This window comes from Falco rusticolus, chromosome Z (genome assembly GCF_015220075.1).
Source record: "Falco rusticolus isolate bFalRus1 chromosome Z, bFalRus1.pri, whole genome shotgun sequence".
NCBI lineage: Eukaryota > Metazoa > Chordata > Aves > Falconiformes > Falconidae > Falco > Falco rusticolus.
Window position 1 is genome coordinate 19060410 of NC_051210.1, and position 13683 is coordinate 19074092.

General features: G+C 37.8%; 1 protein-coding gene across 1 annotated transcript in view; it reads right to left on the bottom strand.

The window, feature by feature from the left end:
* The window catches only part of DTWD2 (DTW domain containing 2), a 98810-nt gene that overhangs the window by 61085 nt on the left and 24042 nt on the right, over positions 1-13683 (bottom strand). Inside the window, exon 2 of the mRNA XM_037374149.1 lies at positions 4037-4127. Within this exon, the coding sequence (XP_037230046.1) occupies positions 4037-4127 (91 nt within the window). The remainder of the gene's footprint in view (positions 1-4036; positions 4128-13683) is intronic.

The following is a 13683-nucleotide window of genomic DNA, read 5'->3' on the forward strand; positions in this document are numbered from 1 at the left end:
CTATATATAACCTATTTGTTATCGTATCAGCTGTTTTCCATTTACTGGTTTGAAAGTAAGCAGTTACTCTCTCCTTTGTTTTCAGTGTTCTAATAATAATTTGCAACAGTTTGTTTATTCATTATTAGACCACTGAAGTACATAAATAGAAAGAAGACTGGAGGACTTACGCAGTGGGTTGACCTTGGTGGGCCTCCATGTGCTCACCAAGATGCTCTATCACTCCCTTCCTCAGCAAGACAGGGAGGAGAAAATAAGATGAAAAAGAACTCGTGGATCAAGGTAAAAGTTGTTTAACAAAGAAAAGAAAAGGCCATGCATGGAAGCAAAGGAAAGGAATTTTATTCTCCACTTCCCATCAGCAGGCAATGTCTACCTATTTCCTGGGATGTAGTGCCTCAGCACATGTAGCAGTTGCTCTGGAAGTCAAACGCCTTAACAGCAAATGCCACCCTCACTGTCCCCAACTTTTATTGTATCCTATGGTACAGAATATCCCTTTGATTAGCTTCGGTCAGCTGTTCTGGCTATGTCCCTTCCAAATCTCTTGCCCGCCTCCATGCTACTGGCCTTTTGAGGCAGGGTTTGGAGGGACAGCCCTGATGCTGTGGACCACCACTCAGCAGTAGCCCAAGTACTGGTGTGTTACCAACATGTTCTAGCCACAAATACAAAGCACAGCACTATGAGGGCTGCTATGGGGAAAGCTAACTGCATCCCAGCCAGACAAAATGCCACTTGCTTTCACATTTGTTTGTTGTGGTTTTTTTTCTTTTCTGGGAATTAGTGGTACTTTTGGTTACCAGAGCATTATCCATCTACAATGAACAGGAGAGTTTTAATAAAAATATTTATTAAAGCCAGGAGATACATATTTCTTTCATTTTTCTTTCTGAATTGCTAGGACAATTAGCAAAAAATTTCCCCTCACATTTGGTTCTTACAGTTCAATAAAGAATACTACACAGAAGTATTATAATGAGCATTTCTAAGCTCATTACTGGCATTAGATCAATACATAAATTCATTACATACACACAAAGTTTTCTCCTCAGATGTTTCACTGTCCTAGTTTCAGCTGGGATAGAGTTAATTTTCTTTTTATTAACTGGTGCAGAGCTCTGTTTTGGATTTGGTGTAAGAACAATGTTGACAGCACAATGAGAGAATAATGTTGATGGTTTTGGTTGCTGCTGGGTAGTGTTTGCACCAAGTCAAGGACTCAGGCCTTGCCTGCGACAGGGCTGGAAAGGCACAAGAAACTGGGAGAAGACAGCCAGGAAAGCTGACCTGAACTAGGCAAAGAGGTATTCCATACCATATGACATTGTGCTGAGTATATATAAGCTGGGGGAAGAGGAAGGAGGGGACATTCGGCATTATGGCATTTTTCTTCCCAAGTAAACGTTATGCGTGATGGAGCCCTGCTTTCCTGGAGATGGCTAAACACCTGCCTGCCCATGGAAGTAGTGAGTGAATTCCTCGTTTTGTTTTGCTTGCATGGGTGCCTTTTGTTTTACCTATTAAACTGCCTTTATCTCAGTCCATGAGTTTTCTGACTTTTACTACTCCAGTCCTCTCCCCCATCCCACTGTGGTGGGAGCGAGTAAGCAGCTGCGTAGTGCTTAGTTGCTGGCTGCGGTTAAACCACGACAATTAACACTGAAAATTCTTATAGTTCTAGAAAGAACGAAGGCAGGGAAGCAGAACAACCTAAACAGATACTCTCTGCTATGCTTAAGGATTCTGTTCTGAATTACACCTATCACTCAGGTTTTGAAAAGTACATAATGGCCTATGCCACTGGAGATCACCCCAAGGATGATAAAAGGCAAAGACAAGACAAATGTCTACAGTGGCCTGCACACCTAACTATGCCATTGACCTGATATAAGGTTCAGAACAGGCATGAGAAGTGAAAAATAACAAAATTATTTTATTTATTTTTATATATATGTCTATATGCAAAGAAGAAAAAGAAATTCAGCTAGGCAAATAACTCCTTCACTGTTCCACTAGTCCTCATGCTGGGTTTGGGATACCGGGTTTCTATATAGTTTTTAAATTACTCTTATTATGAACAATGGTACACTAACACTGTTCAGAAAATAAGTATTTACCCCTTGACATGGAATGCTGACTTCTTTTCAGATTCCTCAGCAAATAAAAATGGAATGCAAATTGACCTATTATGCAAAATGGAAGCTGGATGGCAGGATTCCTCACCTGGGATCCACTGCTCTGCAGTGATTCCTCTCTCTTTCACAGTACCTGACACCTGCACAGGTCTATCTGGCAGCATGGCCTCTGGATAGTAAGAATGTGGACACATAGTCACATTAATCGGAGGACAGGAAATGTTGCTCCTGACTTCCTGTATTACTGTCTTGCCTAAATACAAGTCTCAATAGCATCATTTAACCATAGTTGGTGGCTAACTTTACTGCACTATGGACTTCCAAAGCCAATAGATAATGAAGCGCATGAAGGATGAGAGTCAGCACTGACATGCAGTAGCAGAAAGACATTCACTATCTGGTTAGTTTAACAAGATACTTCTGAAACGGACTCCTAAGAGTGTATCTGTAATGAAATGGCAGACTAAAGTATCAGATACAGTCCAGAAGGACTGTACATCAAGACTGATGGTATTTTGAGTATGAGCAGTCGTAACAAAGGGAACCTATATTTTGTCAGGTATATGCCTCTGCTGTTTTGGAGTCAACAACATCACCTGTGATCATCTAAGAAACACTTTCAAAGACCACTGTAAGACATTCTTAGCTTCCCACCATTTGTTTGGATTTCTCTCTGATAAGCCCAGTGCCCTCATATAGTCAGATAGTTCAACTGTTCCTCTCAGATGGATTATCTTCAAATGCAGAGGTCTTCCAATGTTAGTTCATCATGTGAATTACCACTAGGTAACATACACAAATGGAAAAGTTGCATCCAATTATAACAGACAGCTGTTGTGATTGCTGATTAATAAAAAGTGCAGACAGATTTTCAGAAGGGTATGGGAATGGTGTATGAAATCTAAACAGAATCTGAGAACTTCTAATACCTTCCACCACGAATAAGAAATTCAATGCAATTCAAATGCCAATTCAAAGTTCTCTGCACATTTTTAAACCTCTTTTTTCCATCAAGTGACTTAAGCATATACTTCTTATTTCAAAAGTACTTAAGCATATTCTTATTATAAATAGCCAATTAGAAATCACAGCATTCCCAGTTAGGGACCAAATATGTCATGGCTTCTTTTTTGGTTCACTGCAATAAGACTACTTTTCTGCTAACATGCTCTTTTAAATTCTGCTTAAGTTCCTTCATGCAAAGACTCTCTGTGTGCTCATTAAGCTACTGTATAATCTAAGTAAACAGCTGGACCAGAAGAGCACAGGTTTCTGAACTTCACGGTTTAATTTGTAGACCCACCATCTATCCAGATCTGTTCAATTGCAGTCCAACTTCTAAAACCCTTACGATCAACCACCAAACTCCATCATTAACAGACAAGAAAACACTAACATAAATTCTTCTATTAGGTAAACCAAAACATACTGTTCTGAAACTATAGTTTTTCATTGGCTAAACAGCTAAAGTCATCACTAAGAATTGCTTAATTCATTTTTTTAAAAGAACACTAACATCAATAAAAAACCACTGCTGTAATCAAAACACATTCGTCCTTGGATTAACTCTGAGCACTTCCGTGAGACACCATGTCAAGGTTAATTCTTGCATTTTGTACCAAGGCAAGTAAACTTCTGATTCTAGCAGGACTATTTAGATAAGGAAAGACGTCTTGTGTGAATGGAAGTTGCAGAAATAAGATGTCATTTCAGAAGATATAATAATTCAGAAGAACTGAATAAAAGATACAATAACTCAGGTGAACGAGCACTTCAATCATCAAGTTTGAAAGGAAAAATCATTCCATGATGTTAACAGCATAGCTGTTTCCTCTTGCCTACCATTTGCTGCATTAAGATTCTAGCTGAACTCCAACAATTACTGCAGCATTACTCACCTCTGCTGGATGCTGAATTATATACAAGCAGATGGAGACCTTCAGAGGATGTATTGGCAGGAACGGACATAAACACACCTTCTGAGGACGGCTACAAGACAGGAGGGAGTGAGAGAATAATACAAGTAATCAGCAATTTATGAAAGATGGTATAAATATGTTGTAATTACATACTGCATCCCAAGAGGCACACTAAGAACTTCCCCTTATGACAATGTATTAAGCATGATGCAATTTTCTGTTTGAAACTTCTTCTGTTTCTAAAAATAAAGAAGCAAGGTTTTCACTGAAATAGAGTTTTGAGAACAGTGAACGGTGTTGAGACGCCTCCTGTGGTCTGTCTGGGATTAAAGCACTCTAAAAATCCTTTCACATCTTCAAGAGAAGAAACTTCCTAGCATCATACCCCAGTCAAGTCTGTTACTGCTCTTCATACCAAGTTAGTATTACAACAATTTCACAAAATATTGTAATAGAATATATAACATTTATAATTGATACATTTATAATAGATTAATTACAACAGAAAATTTTACAAGTATATACACATAAAACCACAGAGATGCCATATTTATGATTGGGTTCATTTTTTAGAATTCCATCTATGCAGAAATATGTAGTAGACATGTAATATTTAAACAATAAATCCATATCAGGAACTTCTAATTTAAGTCTGAGAAAACAAAATAAAAATTATTTCAAATCCTTTGGTGTACTTCATGTAGCTGTTAAATGACTAATAAAAGAACTCTTACCAAAGAAATGAACTTATATATTGCTTGGTATGAAACTAATAGGCTGAATGATCAAGAATAAACAGAAGCAAAGAATGAAGCTCAAAGTTAGAGTAGTTTTAGTTGTTACACCAAAAACACATACACACACACAGAGATGTGCACACACAAAAATCACTATAGCTACTTACATACATTCTTCAATAACTCAGAAAAACAAACTATTTCCTTAACAGTGACGCTATTACTAGAATTCACTTAAAATGACACCATGCCTGCAAGCAAAGCTCTCTGAGCTTAAAATATATAAAGTCAGGATTTTCAGCAGAATGCACAACTTCACTTACATCCTCCTTATAAGCTTTATTGGTTGTCATATAAACTGTTGTTTATATGTTGGTCACACATCAAAGACTGTAAGCAATCACTGCACCAGATGTGGTTTACAGAGGTGAATTCTGAATACAGGTCCAGACCAAGTTCATGGTGAGCCAGACTGACACTGTGTCCAGGAGCGCACACACCCAGCCAAACTGTGCTGAGTAATCCTACAGTAATCCAAGCCTATCTTCCCTAGTCAAACATCAGCACTTATCAGTAAATGGCAGCATTATGAAAAAGCAGTAACAACAGATAAGCTTCTCTTTCACAGTTGACAGGTGTTTTAGTTTAAATCCCCTACTTCCAGCCTTCAGCTACAGAGACACAGAGACTACTTACTCCCTTTTCCACAGGGTATACAGTTAAAGGTTATGCAACAACAGCCTAAATCCAAAGCAGTAGAGGGAGTGTTGATGCAAGGGAAGGACTTGGTGTGGATCAAAATTAGCACTGGGAAAAGTATTTTTAAATTAAAAGGCCTACACTCAAGAAATCAGCCTAACGACAAAACATTCAATATTCTCATACACTCTTCGGTACACTATTCCAGTGGGCTGCTGCCCATCTTTCTTTCACATTTCTAGTATGGCATTTTCCTGTTGCTAATCCTGCATAAATTTGACACTCTCTGTTGTATTAATGGACAGGCTTTGGGCCTAAAATTACGTACTCCTCAATTTTATTATTCAGTGAGCTATTCCAGGGACCTTCACTCTGAATGAACTGAAACCAACGTTGCTTCCAGGTCTGGTGGGTCTAATTTCAGTAGCTCTGTACCACTGCCTTTTTTTCCAAAATTTTCTCATGTGTAACCAACTGAAACAGGAATTTCTGAAAACAGTTGTGTTAACAACCTGGAAGAGGAACATATCCCTGGAGGCTGTTTGTTGCCTGTGCTCCCATTATTAAGTATAAGTTCATCCTCTTTTTGATCAGCAGATTTAGCAGAAACTCTGTTTTGTACTAAGTGCAATTCCTTAGTTTCTATTATTAAATGGCTGGTTTCACTAACATGAGAAGTTGTTACAGTTCTCCCCATTATTATGTTTTCTACTGAGGAGAGATTCAGGCATGAAAATCTACTACACAAAGCTGTTCTGAAACAGTTAGGTGGTGACTTCAATACAAAGACCTACACTGTTTACTAGCTTTCATAAGCAGACAGAAACAGCTTCTAGTGATTTCTGACCTCAGTGTGTTTAACTACACTGAAGTTAGTTAGATAGAAGTTGCTTATTTTCTTATTTTCAAGTCCCCCATTTGCACATGCTTTTTGTATTTTCCACACTGGCTTGGATTTTTCACTAGTAGTTTTTTTAAGCTTTGTTAACCTCATTAAAAAAAAAAAAAAAAAAAAAAAAAAAAAGAAAGCAAAAAAAGAAATCCACAAAACAACCAAACCGAAAAAGGAAATTACCCAGAAAGCAAGTATTTTCAAATAGTTACAGAACAAACTCTACCTATAATTTAATTTGTAGAGAGTAGAGCACAAACCATGACAAATAAAATCCTTTCAAATATAATTTAATAACTTACATATGTATATATATTACTTAACTTTAAGCACCCAATTAGGTACCTAATTTTGTTGAATATGTAATTTTACAACCCCGTCCTGGGGGCACAAGACTTATTTCTGTACTTTCACTTTGATACCTAACAGTTATTGTGCAAAGACAAAAAAAAAAAAATACTGCTATGTGAAACTGACATTACCAGCTTGTATCAGTTGGATAGAAAGCAATGCGGAACAAGAGAAGTTCTGTTTCACCACTACAAAAGCTGCCTTTGCTCTCAGAAAGGCCACCTAGACAGAAAAGAGGTTTTGTATTTTTCTTTTGTTTAGACTCTGCTACAGTTTTGCCCTGCATAAGCAGCTGATGTTACAGAAGAGTAGGGGCAGCACCAGGGAACTTATTTGATGATGAAAATCAGTTTTCTCCCATTTCTGCAAATTGAAGTACCAATCTGCTCCAGGCAGTAACAGTACTGTTCAGAATATTAAGGAAAAGGTTTGTGGGTGGGGATTACAATGTGAATTAGGATAATTTTTACAGTAGTATTCACCAGCATGCAATTTCACTACAGCTCAAAGCTATCCAGTGGTTTCTTACCTGTTTTTCAATATGGCATTTCTAGTTCAAGCACTTATGGCAAAGTGACATGTCACATTGGTGGGACTAAAAAAACCACCACTCCAAAAAAAAAAAAATCCCCAAACCAAACAAAAAATATAGTCTATATTCCCAGCAGAACTGAATCTGGACAGGGAACTGTGGACTATGCTGTACTGTTGTATCAGGTCTAGAGTGATTACTAGTTTCTGGGCAGAGATACCCTAGAAGTGAATATGCAGCAGCCTGGAAAACAGTGAGTCTGAAACTCCTCCCAAGCCTCTGTATGATTTTTCTACAAATATAGGTGTCCTCACTTGCTTCAGGACTAACTTTCCTCTTCTTCCATGTCCAAACACCTTCTGAAAACAGGCATAGTTCTGGGAATGCAAATGAGTGTGAACTTTCACGCCCATATTCAGAAAACTAAAGGTAGGTAATTGAAAACCCAGACTAAGCAAAGAATAACAAGTTACAATTTTATGCTCAGCATTTGTAGACATTTCCAGGGAAAGATATAAAGAGGTTAAACGTGCCCAACCCATGTTCTACAAAAAATGCTTGCAATATTAAAATGATGAGGAAGCTGATGTTTTTAAACTACCATCACTTGTGGCAACACTTTCATGTTCCAACACATACTGCCAAGGTCAGGCCCCAGACCCTTGCCTGCCCAAACAGAAATGGCTGCTTTAAGTAAATCAGACTTCTCTACTGTTTAGGTCAAAACACCAAGGGTTTCAAGGTCAAAAACCCACCTGAGAAGTCTGAAGAAAAGCCACATAAGTTACCATATGTTGGCTTTATACTAATGTTTTAATGCATGTTTTAGACTAACACAAGTCCATTACACACATGCATTAAAAGAATATTCAGGAGTTTCACAAAGCTGTGTTGGAAGTTTCAAGGCACAAGCTCATCCATTTTACAAAATTTGAGAATAAATGTTATTTTTGCTAGTTTTATGTTAGGGGACAAACACAAATTAAAAACAGTTTTAAGATTACATTTTGCATCCTCCACATCAACCACTACTGCTATAGAAGGACCTTAAAAGAAAGAGTGGATTAAGTTTAAACATAGATATACATAAAATGATGCACTTAGGAAGAAACAATTCTAACCCAATATATAGAAAAACCCCAGGGTCTGAGGTTAATACGGCATGACATTTAGGTGTAAGACCTTAAACAGTTCTGTGAAAATGGCACTTTAATGCCTGGAACTTCTTAAAAATGCAAATCAGATGTTAGGAGCTACTGGGAAAGAATGAAAGAATTGAACAGGCAACATTATTATGCTACTAAATAAACCTCTTGTTTACACTCCCAGTGCAAAAAAAGGCAGGAGAAGCAAGGTCAAAAACAAACACAACGAATAATTCCTCATGCCACAGACCTCCTTGCTGACCAGTGCTGTGGCTACAAGAATTTTACATGGGTTCAAGGGAAACTGGAAAAAATTGCAAAATAAAAATCTATCAGATATTGAAGCACCACCAGTGAAGGTACAAAGCCACAGCCAACTCTGTCCCCTGAGCTAAAGGCAGTTGGAGAAAGGATGAAGTATCAGCATATGCTTACACTTTCTTCTTTAGATATATGTACCCACTCATAACATCTGTTCATGGTTGGTGACAACATGCTGTGCAAATGGACCTTTGACATGCTCTAGGATGGCCATTCTTCTATTCTCAGTCATTCTGCACAATTAAAAATGAATGTATACAATGCCAATTGCAGTGGCTTGAGATTACTTGGGTCTAATTTTTTACTTTTTCTATTTTAGCTCTAAAAATTTGTCTGTATGTACTTCTGCACTTCTCTGGGTAAAATCTTACAGCTCCTTTGCAGTAGCCTTCTGTAATTGACAGCACTTACTGCCATCTTAAAAAGAATTTGCTGAGTATACTGAGTTTCTGCTTTCCTTCACCCTAAGGCTACACAGCGTGTGACCTAATGCAACTGCCACAACTTTCACAGAAGATAAGAAGCTCTCCCTATTAAATAAAAATCTCTCGTGCTGAACAGAAGTGAAATAATGGATTATCTCATCCTCTACATGGTCAAGGACCATCTGGCAAACCCAGGGCCAGTACAGCCAGAAGAAGGATTTGTGTTTCCTGTAGCTCTGCAGCTAACAAGCATAGATCCTGCAAGAAGAGCCAAACTGCCATGGTCATCAGCTGAACTGTACATTAAAGACAGGCAAAAAGTTCACTATAGCTGAATGCACACCGTAGACTTCAGATTTCTGAAAACTTGCCCATCCTCTAATCCTAGTAAATATGGGTCAGATTTAAATTAGAAACTCCAGAGCTGATGTCCCAAATACACAAGCTCTGCTGATCTGCTTTGTTAACTGAAGCTCACACATGCTTTTAAACTACTGAATAAAAGGAAAACTGTGAACTATAACACTGAAATAATAAATGAAGGAATTACTTAGAGTTCTCCCTCTTCTTTTATTTTAAAATTTAACAGGATGAGCCAATTCAACCATTACCTCTGCTTCAATTATTATGAGCTGCCCTTATTTTCTCAGTAGCAGGTAGTTTATAGCTAATGTGGCAGGGCAATTTTAAAGCACTACAAGACAGCTGTGTAGCATTATCATGTATTTCTCACTGTTGCAATGCAAGTAGTCCTTCAGTCTTGTGCTCAGTTACCCTGGAGCACAGAAGTAATAAAATATCATGTACACCATACTGCAGACTTAGTTACAAAAATTACAGTGACTATATTTTGTTGGGTTAACTCTCCTGTTCACACTATTGTACTTTTAAGATGTCTAGTACTATCCTCACAACCATTCAAATCAACTAGCCTAAAGAAGACTGACTCCCACTGAAAAGATCAAGAAATAAAAACTTATCAGAAGTAAAATGATAGAAGCTCATCAGTTTTTAGCCTCAGATTTCTGATTAAGGTTTTCTCAAGAGCCTACCAGCTCTTCAATTTCTCTTTAAAGCAACTTTTAGAAAGCCATCTTTCTGAGAAGTGCTAGAGCTCTCATGAAATACAGAGAAACTCAAGAAGTCACCATCACTGTTCAGGTTTCTTCTAAGATTATTTTGGACATTCTTTACTCAAGCAAAATTTCCAAGTCTTAGTTTAATGGTGTTTCCTGAGAAAATCAGGCATAGAAGGTTAATCTGCCTCCACTGCGTTCCAGCTTCCACCCTTTCCCCCAGGCTCTTCCAAAAGACTTTGGAACTCACTGGTCATGAAGCATAAAAATTTAAAATTAAATTCGTACAAACTTCATTAAAAGTCAACAGCCATATAAATTAAAAACACAGTATCAGAAACACAGGTGGAGAGAGTATCAGGAACAATCAACAAAGCACTTCCTTCTCTACTTGGTAACTTATACAGCACCAGCAAGAAAAAAAGGAAAAAAAAAATATTGCCAAGATCCTGCTTCCCATTAGAAGTTAAAATAAAACAGGTGTATAGTTTTGGTTTAGTTTTCTTGTGGTTTGTTTTTTTTTTTTAAATGGTGCAGCCAGTGAATTTAATGGAATGTATCCCACTTCCCCAAGTAAAATGATATATTTAAATGGAGAAGCATCTAATACAAATCCTAGTGAAAATCGTTTGTGCCTTTTGAATTTTGAATTTTTAACTTAAAGGGTGATTAATTATATAAGTATATTAATAAAACACAACTTTCAAAACTGATAATGGTATCTACTCATTAGTCAACCTGCATTCCTGTACAAATCACACAAATACTCCTTCTCATCCCCAGCTCCCTGACGTCTTCATAAGCTCTAGAAGCATTTAAAGAGCACAAGTCTAATTATATTGCTAACCTCCTCTGTCAAAATGTGCACAGAAAAAGATATTCTATCCAAAGAAAAGATCACACACAACAGGAAAAAAATTATTTCCATGTTACCTACCAACATGCATCAACAACTTTGCAAACAAACTGCCTTTAGGTGTAAAAAGGTAACAATTTAGATAAATTTTACAGTTATCCTGAACAAAGGCTTTTGTACCCTTTCCAACACAACTGGGGACAGCAACTTCAAGCAGTCTGACACAGCAATAAATTAACTCAGCTGATCAGAAATCTGGAATACTTCCTGTAATCTAAAGTTCTACCACTATACCATAAGAGAGCTATGAAGTTATTTGTTGTCTTTACATTTTGTGGAAGACAGTTTTCCGATGCATACAGAATGTGAACTGTGCTAATGAGCTAGAGGCACTGAGTTTGAATGGCAGGGAATCTGTATACCGTCTACAGATATCAGCTTCATCCTTTCATTGCTCTGGAGTGCCAGGTAGAAACAGAGAAGAGTCCTCCTAGAAACACCTGTTTAGAAACACCTGATCAGACTGGATCACGTCGAACCTGCAGTGTATTCTGTTACAAGATTCAAAACTTTTCCATCTAGTTCCAAGAAAAGCCAGTGCAGCACCACATCTTAAATTCATTAAAATATACCAGACCAAGTTTAGCATTTTGTGCCAGAAGAGATTCAAGGCAGTAACACGGACTTCCAAACAAACATGATCATAGAAGTGACCAATTAAATACAGGTTACCATCCTATTTGAAAAGTTAGTTTCCAGATGAGTTTTCTGATAGATGTACAGATGAAATAGCACAACAACGAAGCAACTGTTCTTGCCACAAGACACTACCAATGCAGTAAGCTTGGTCACAGTATAAAGAGGCATGACATACAACACTAGCACCCAACAAACAATACAGTATTTTTAGATAAAAACTGCCTTTGAACCAACCTTAGTATTCCACCACCGGAATTATCGGGGGCAGAGAATGAAGCAGTGGGAGAAGGCAATGTGATGGGGGCAGAGAAGAGGTACAAAGAGAGGCTCAGTAAGGAGGACAGGGAGACAAAACTATCTCCCTGCCTCTCAACAAGGTATGCAGCACTAGTGACGACCTAAGAGATCACAACACTGTTTCCCAGCATTCAGATTCCCTCGGAATATGCTGTCAGCAGTTCTGTTCCTACATGTTATGGTGAGGAGATACATCCCTTGCCCCTCTTTCCATTTTCCTCTCTACTCTCAGCAATATGGGCTACAAGCCTCCTGACCAAAACCCCGATTATATTTTCCATCATATTCAATCAAGACTTTTGTATCAATTTGAAAACTACTGCTCTCTTACAATTTTGAAACAACCCTGGGCCTTTGCCCAGAGCAACAGAATTCAGAAAACTCAAAAAATAAGGCAGTTAATTGACAGAGGCATCAAGCAACACCATCAGAGAGTAAATTCAAAAGGAAAAACCTTCCCGCACCTGTTTTGTGAATTTGTATTCAATACCTGTTCATGAATTCAAATTCATCAATACAAAACACTGTACATCTTACCACATGATCACATGAACAAAAAAATTAACAGCAGGAAAAAGGGTATCCCTCATCAAAAGATATTAAAGCGTGAAGATATGCTTTTTGATTCAGAAAATCCCAGAACCACTATTCCTATCAGCCACAAAATATCGCTCCACAGTTGCCCTGTGTTACGCTGATCCCCAGGCACCCGTTACTCACCACTGTTCAGCTCCCCACCACACAAACCCTGGGTCTGACCCATTTGTTCTGATTATGGTTTACTGGCACAAATCACTGTTTAAAAGAACACAGCTGTAAGGCCATGTTCAAGCAGCTCTCAGGTCTTTCAGCCTTCATCAGCATGCTAAGCATGAGTGCACGTTTTACTGTTACTGAACAACACAACCAAGTTGTTCAGCCACAGATCTCAAAAAAAAAATATGAAGCAATAGACCATATCCAGTTCCTACACAAAAGAAGAAAATAAAGTTCAGCAAAATAAGCGTTCTGAACCACAGCACAGATTATATTTGGTCCCATTTTAATGTTTCCTCTCAGAGTAACCCAACACATTTCAGGAACAGTATGTCCTGAGCTCTTACTGAAATATAAATAACAAAATCTATCTCAAAAAGCAAAACCATCAAAACCATCCCCAATGCAAGTCTTAAAGAAGCTGTTGTGTTAGTGCTGATTTTGACCTTGGAGTTTTCTGTTGTTGACACCCAGCCACTGGAAATGGGATTTACATCATCAACTCATTTCTTTTTCAGCACCAAAGAGTTATCAGTTCACAATGATTCTCAGTCAAAGATGAGCTGTTCTGGACTTGAACACCTGTAGCAAAACATTTGAAAAGACTTACTTACAAAGATTACAAGATGTCATTCTTCTTAGATTTAAGACTAAAACTGGACAAAAAAGCAACTCTCCAGAGGCAAGGGATGGAAGCAGTCATTTATTTCATGACAAGCTCAGATTTCTCATTAAAAACAATGTTCTTGTCTTTTGGAAAATTACATCAGCTAGTGCATTTCTTGAAAAATTAGGCAAAATAACTAAAATGTGTATCTTTCTCTCCAAAAAAAGTGTATT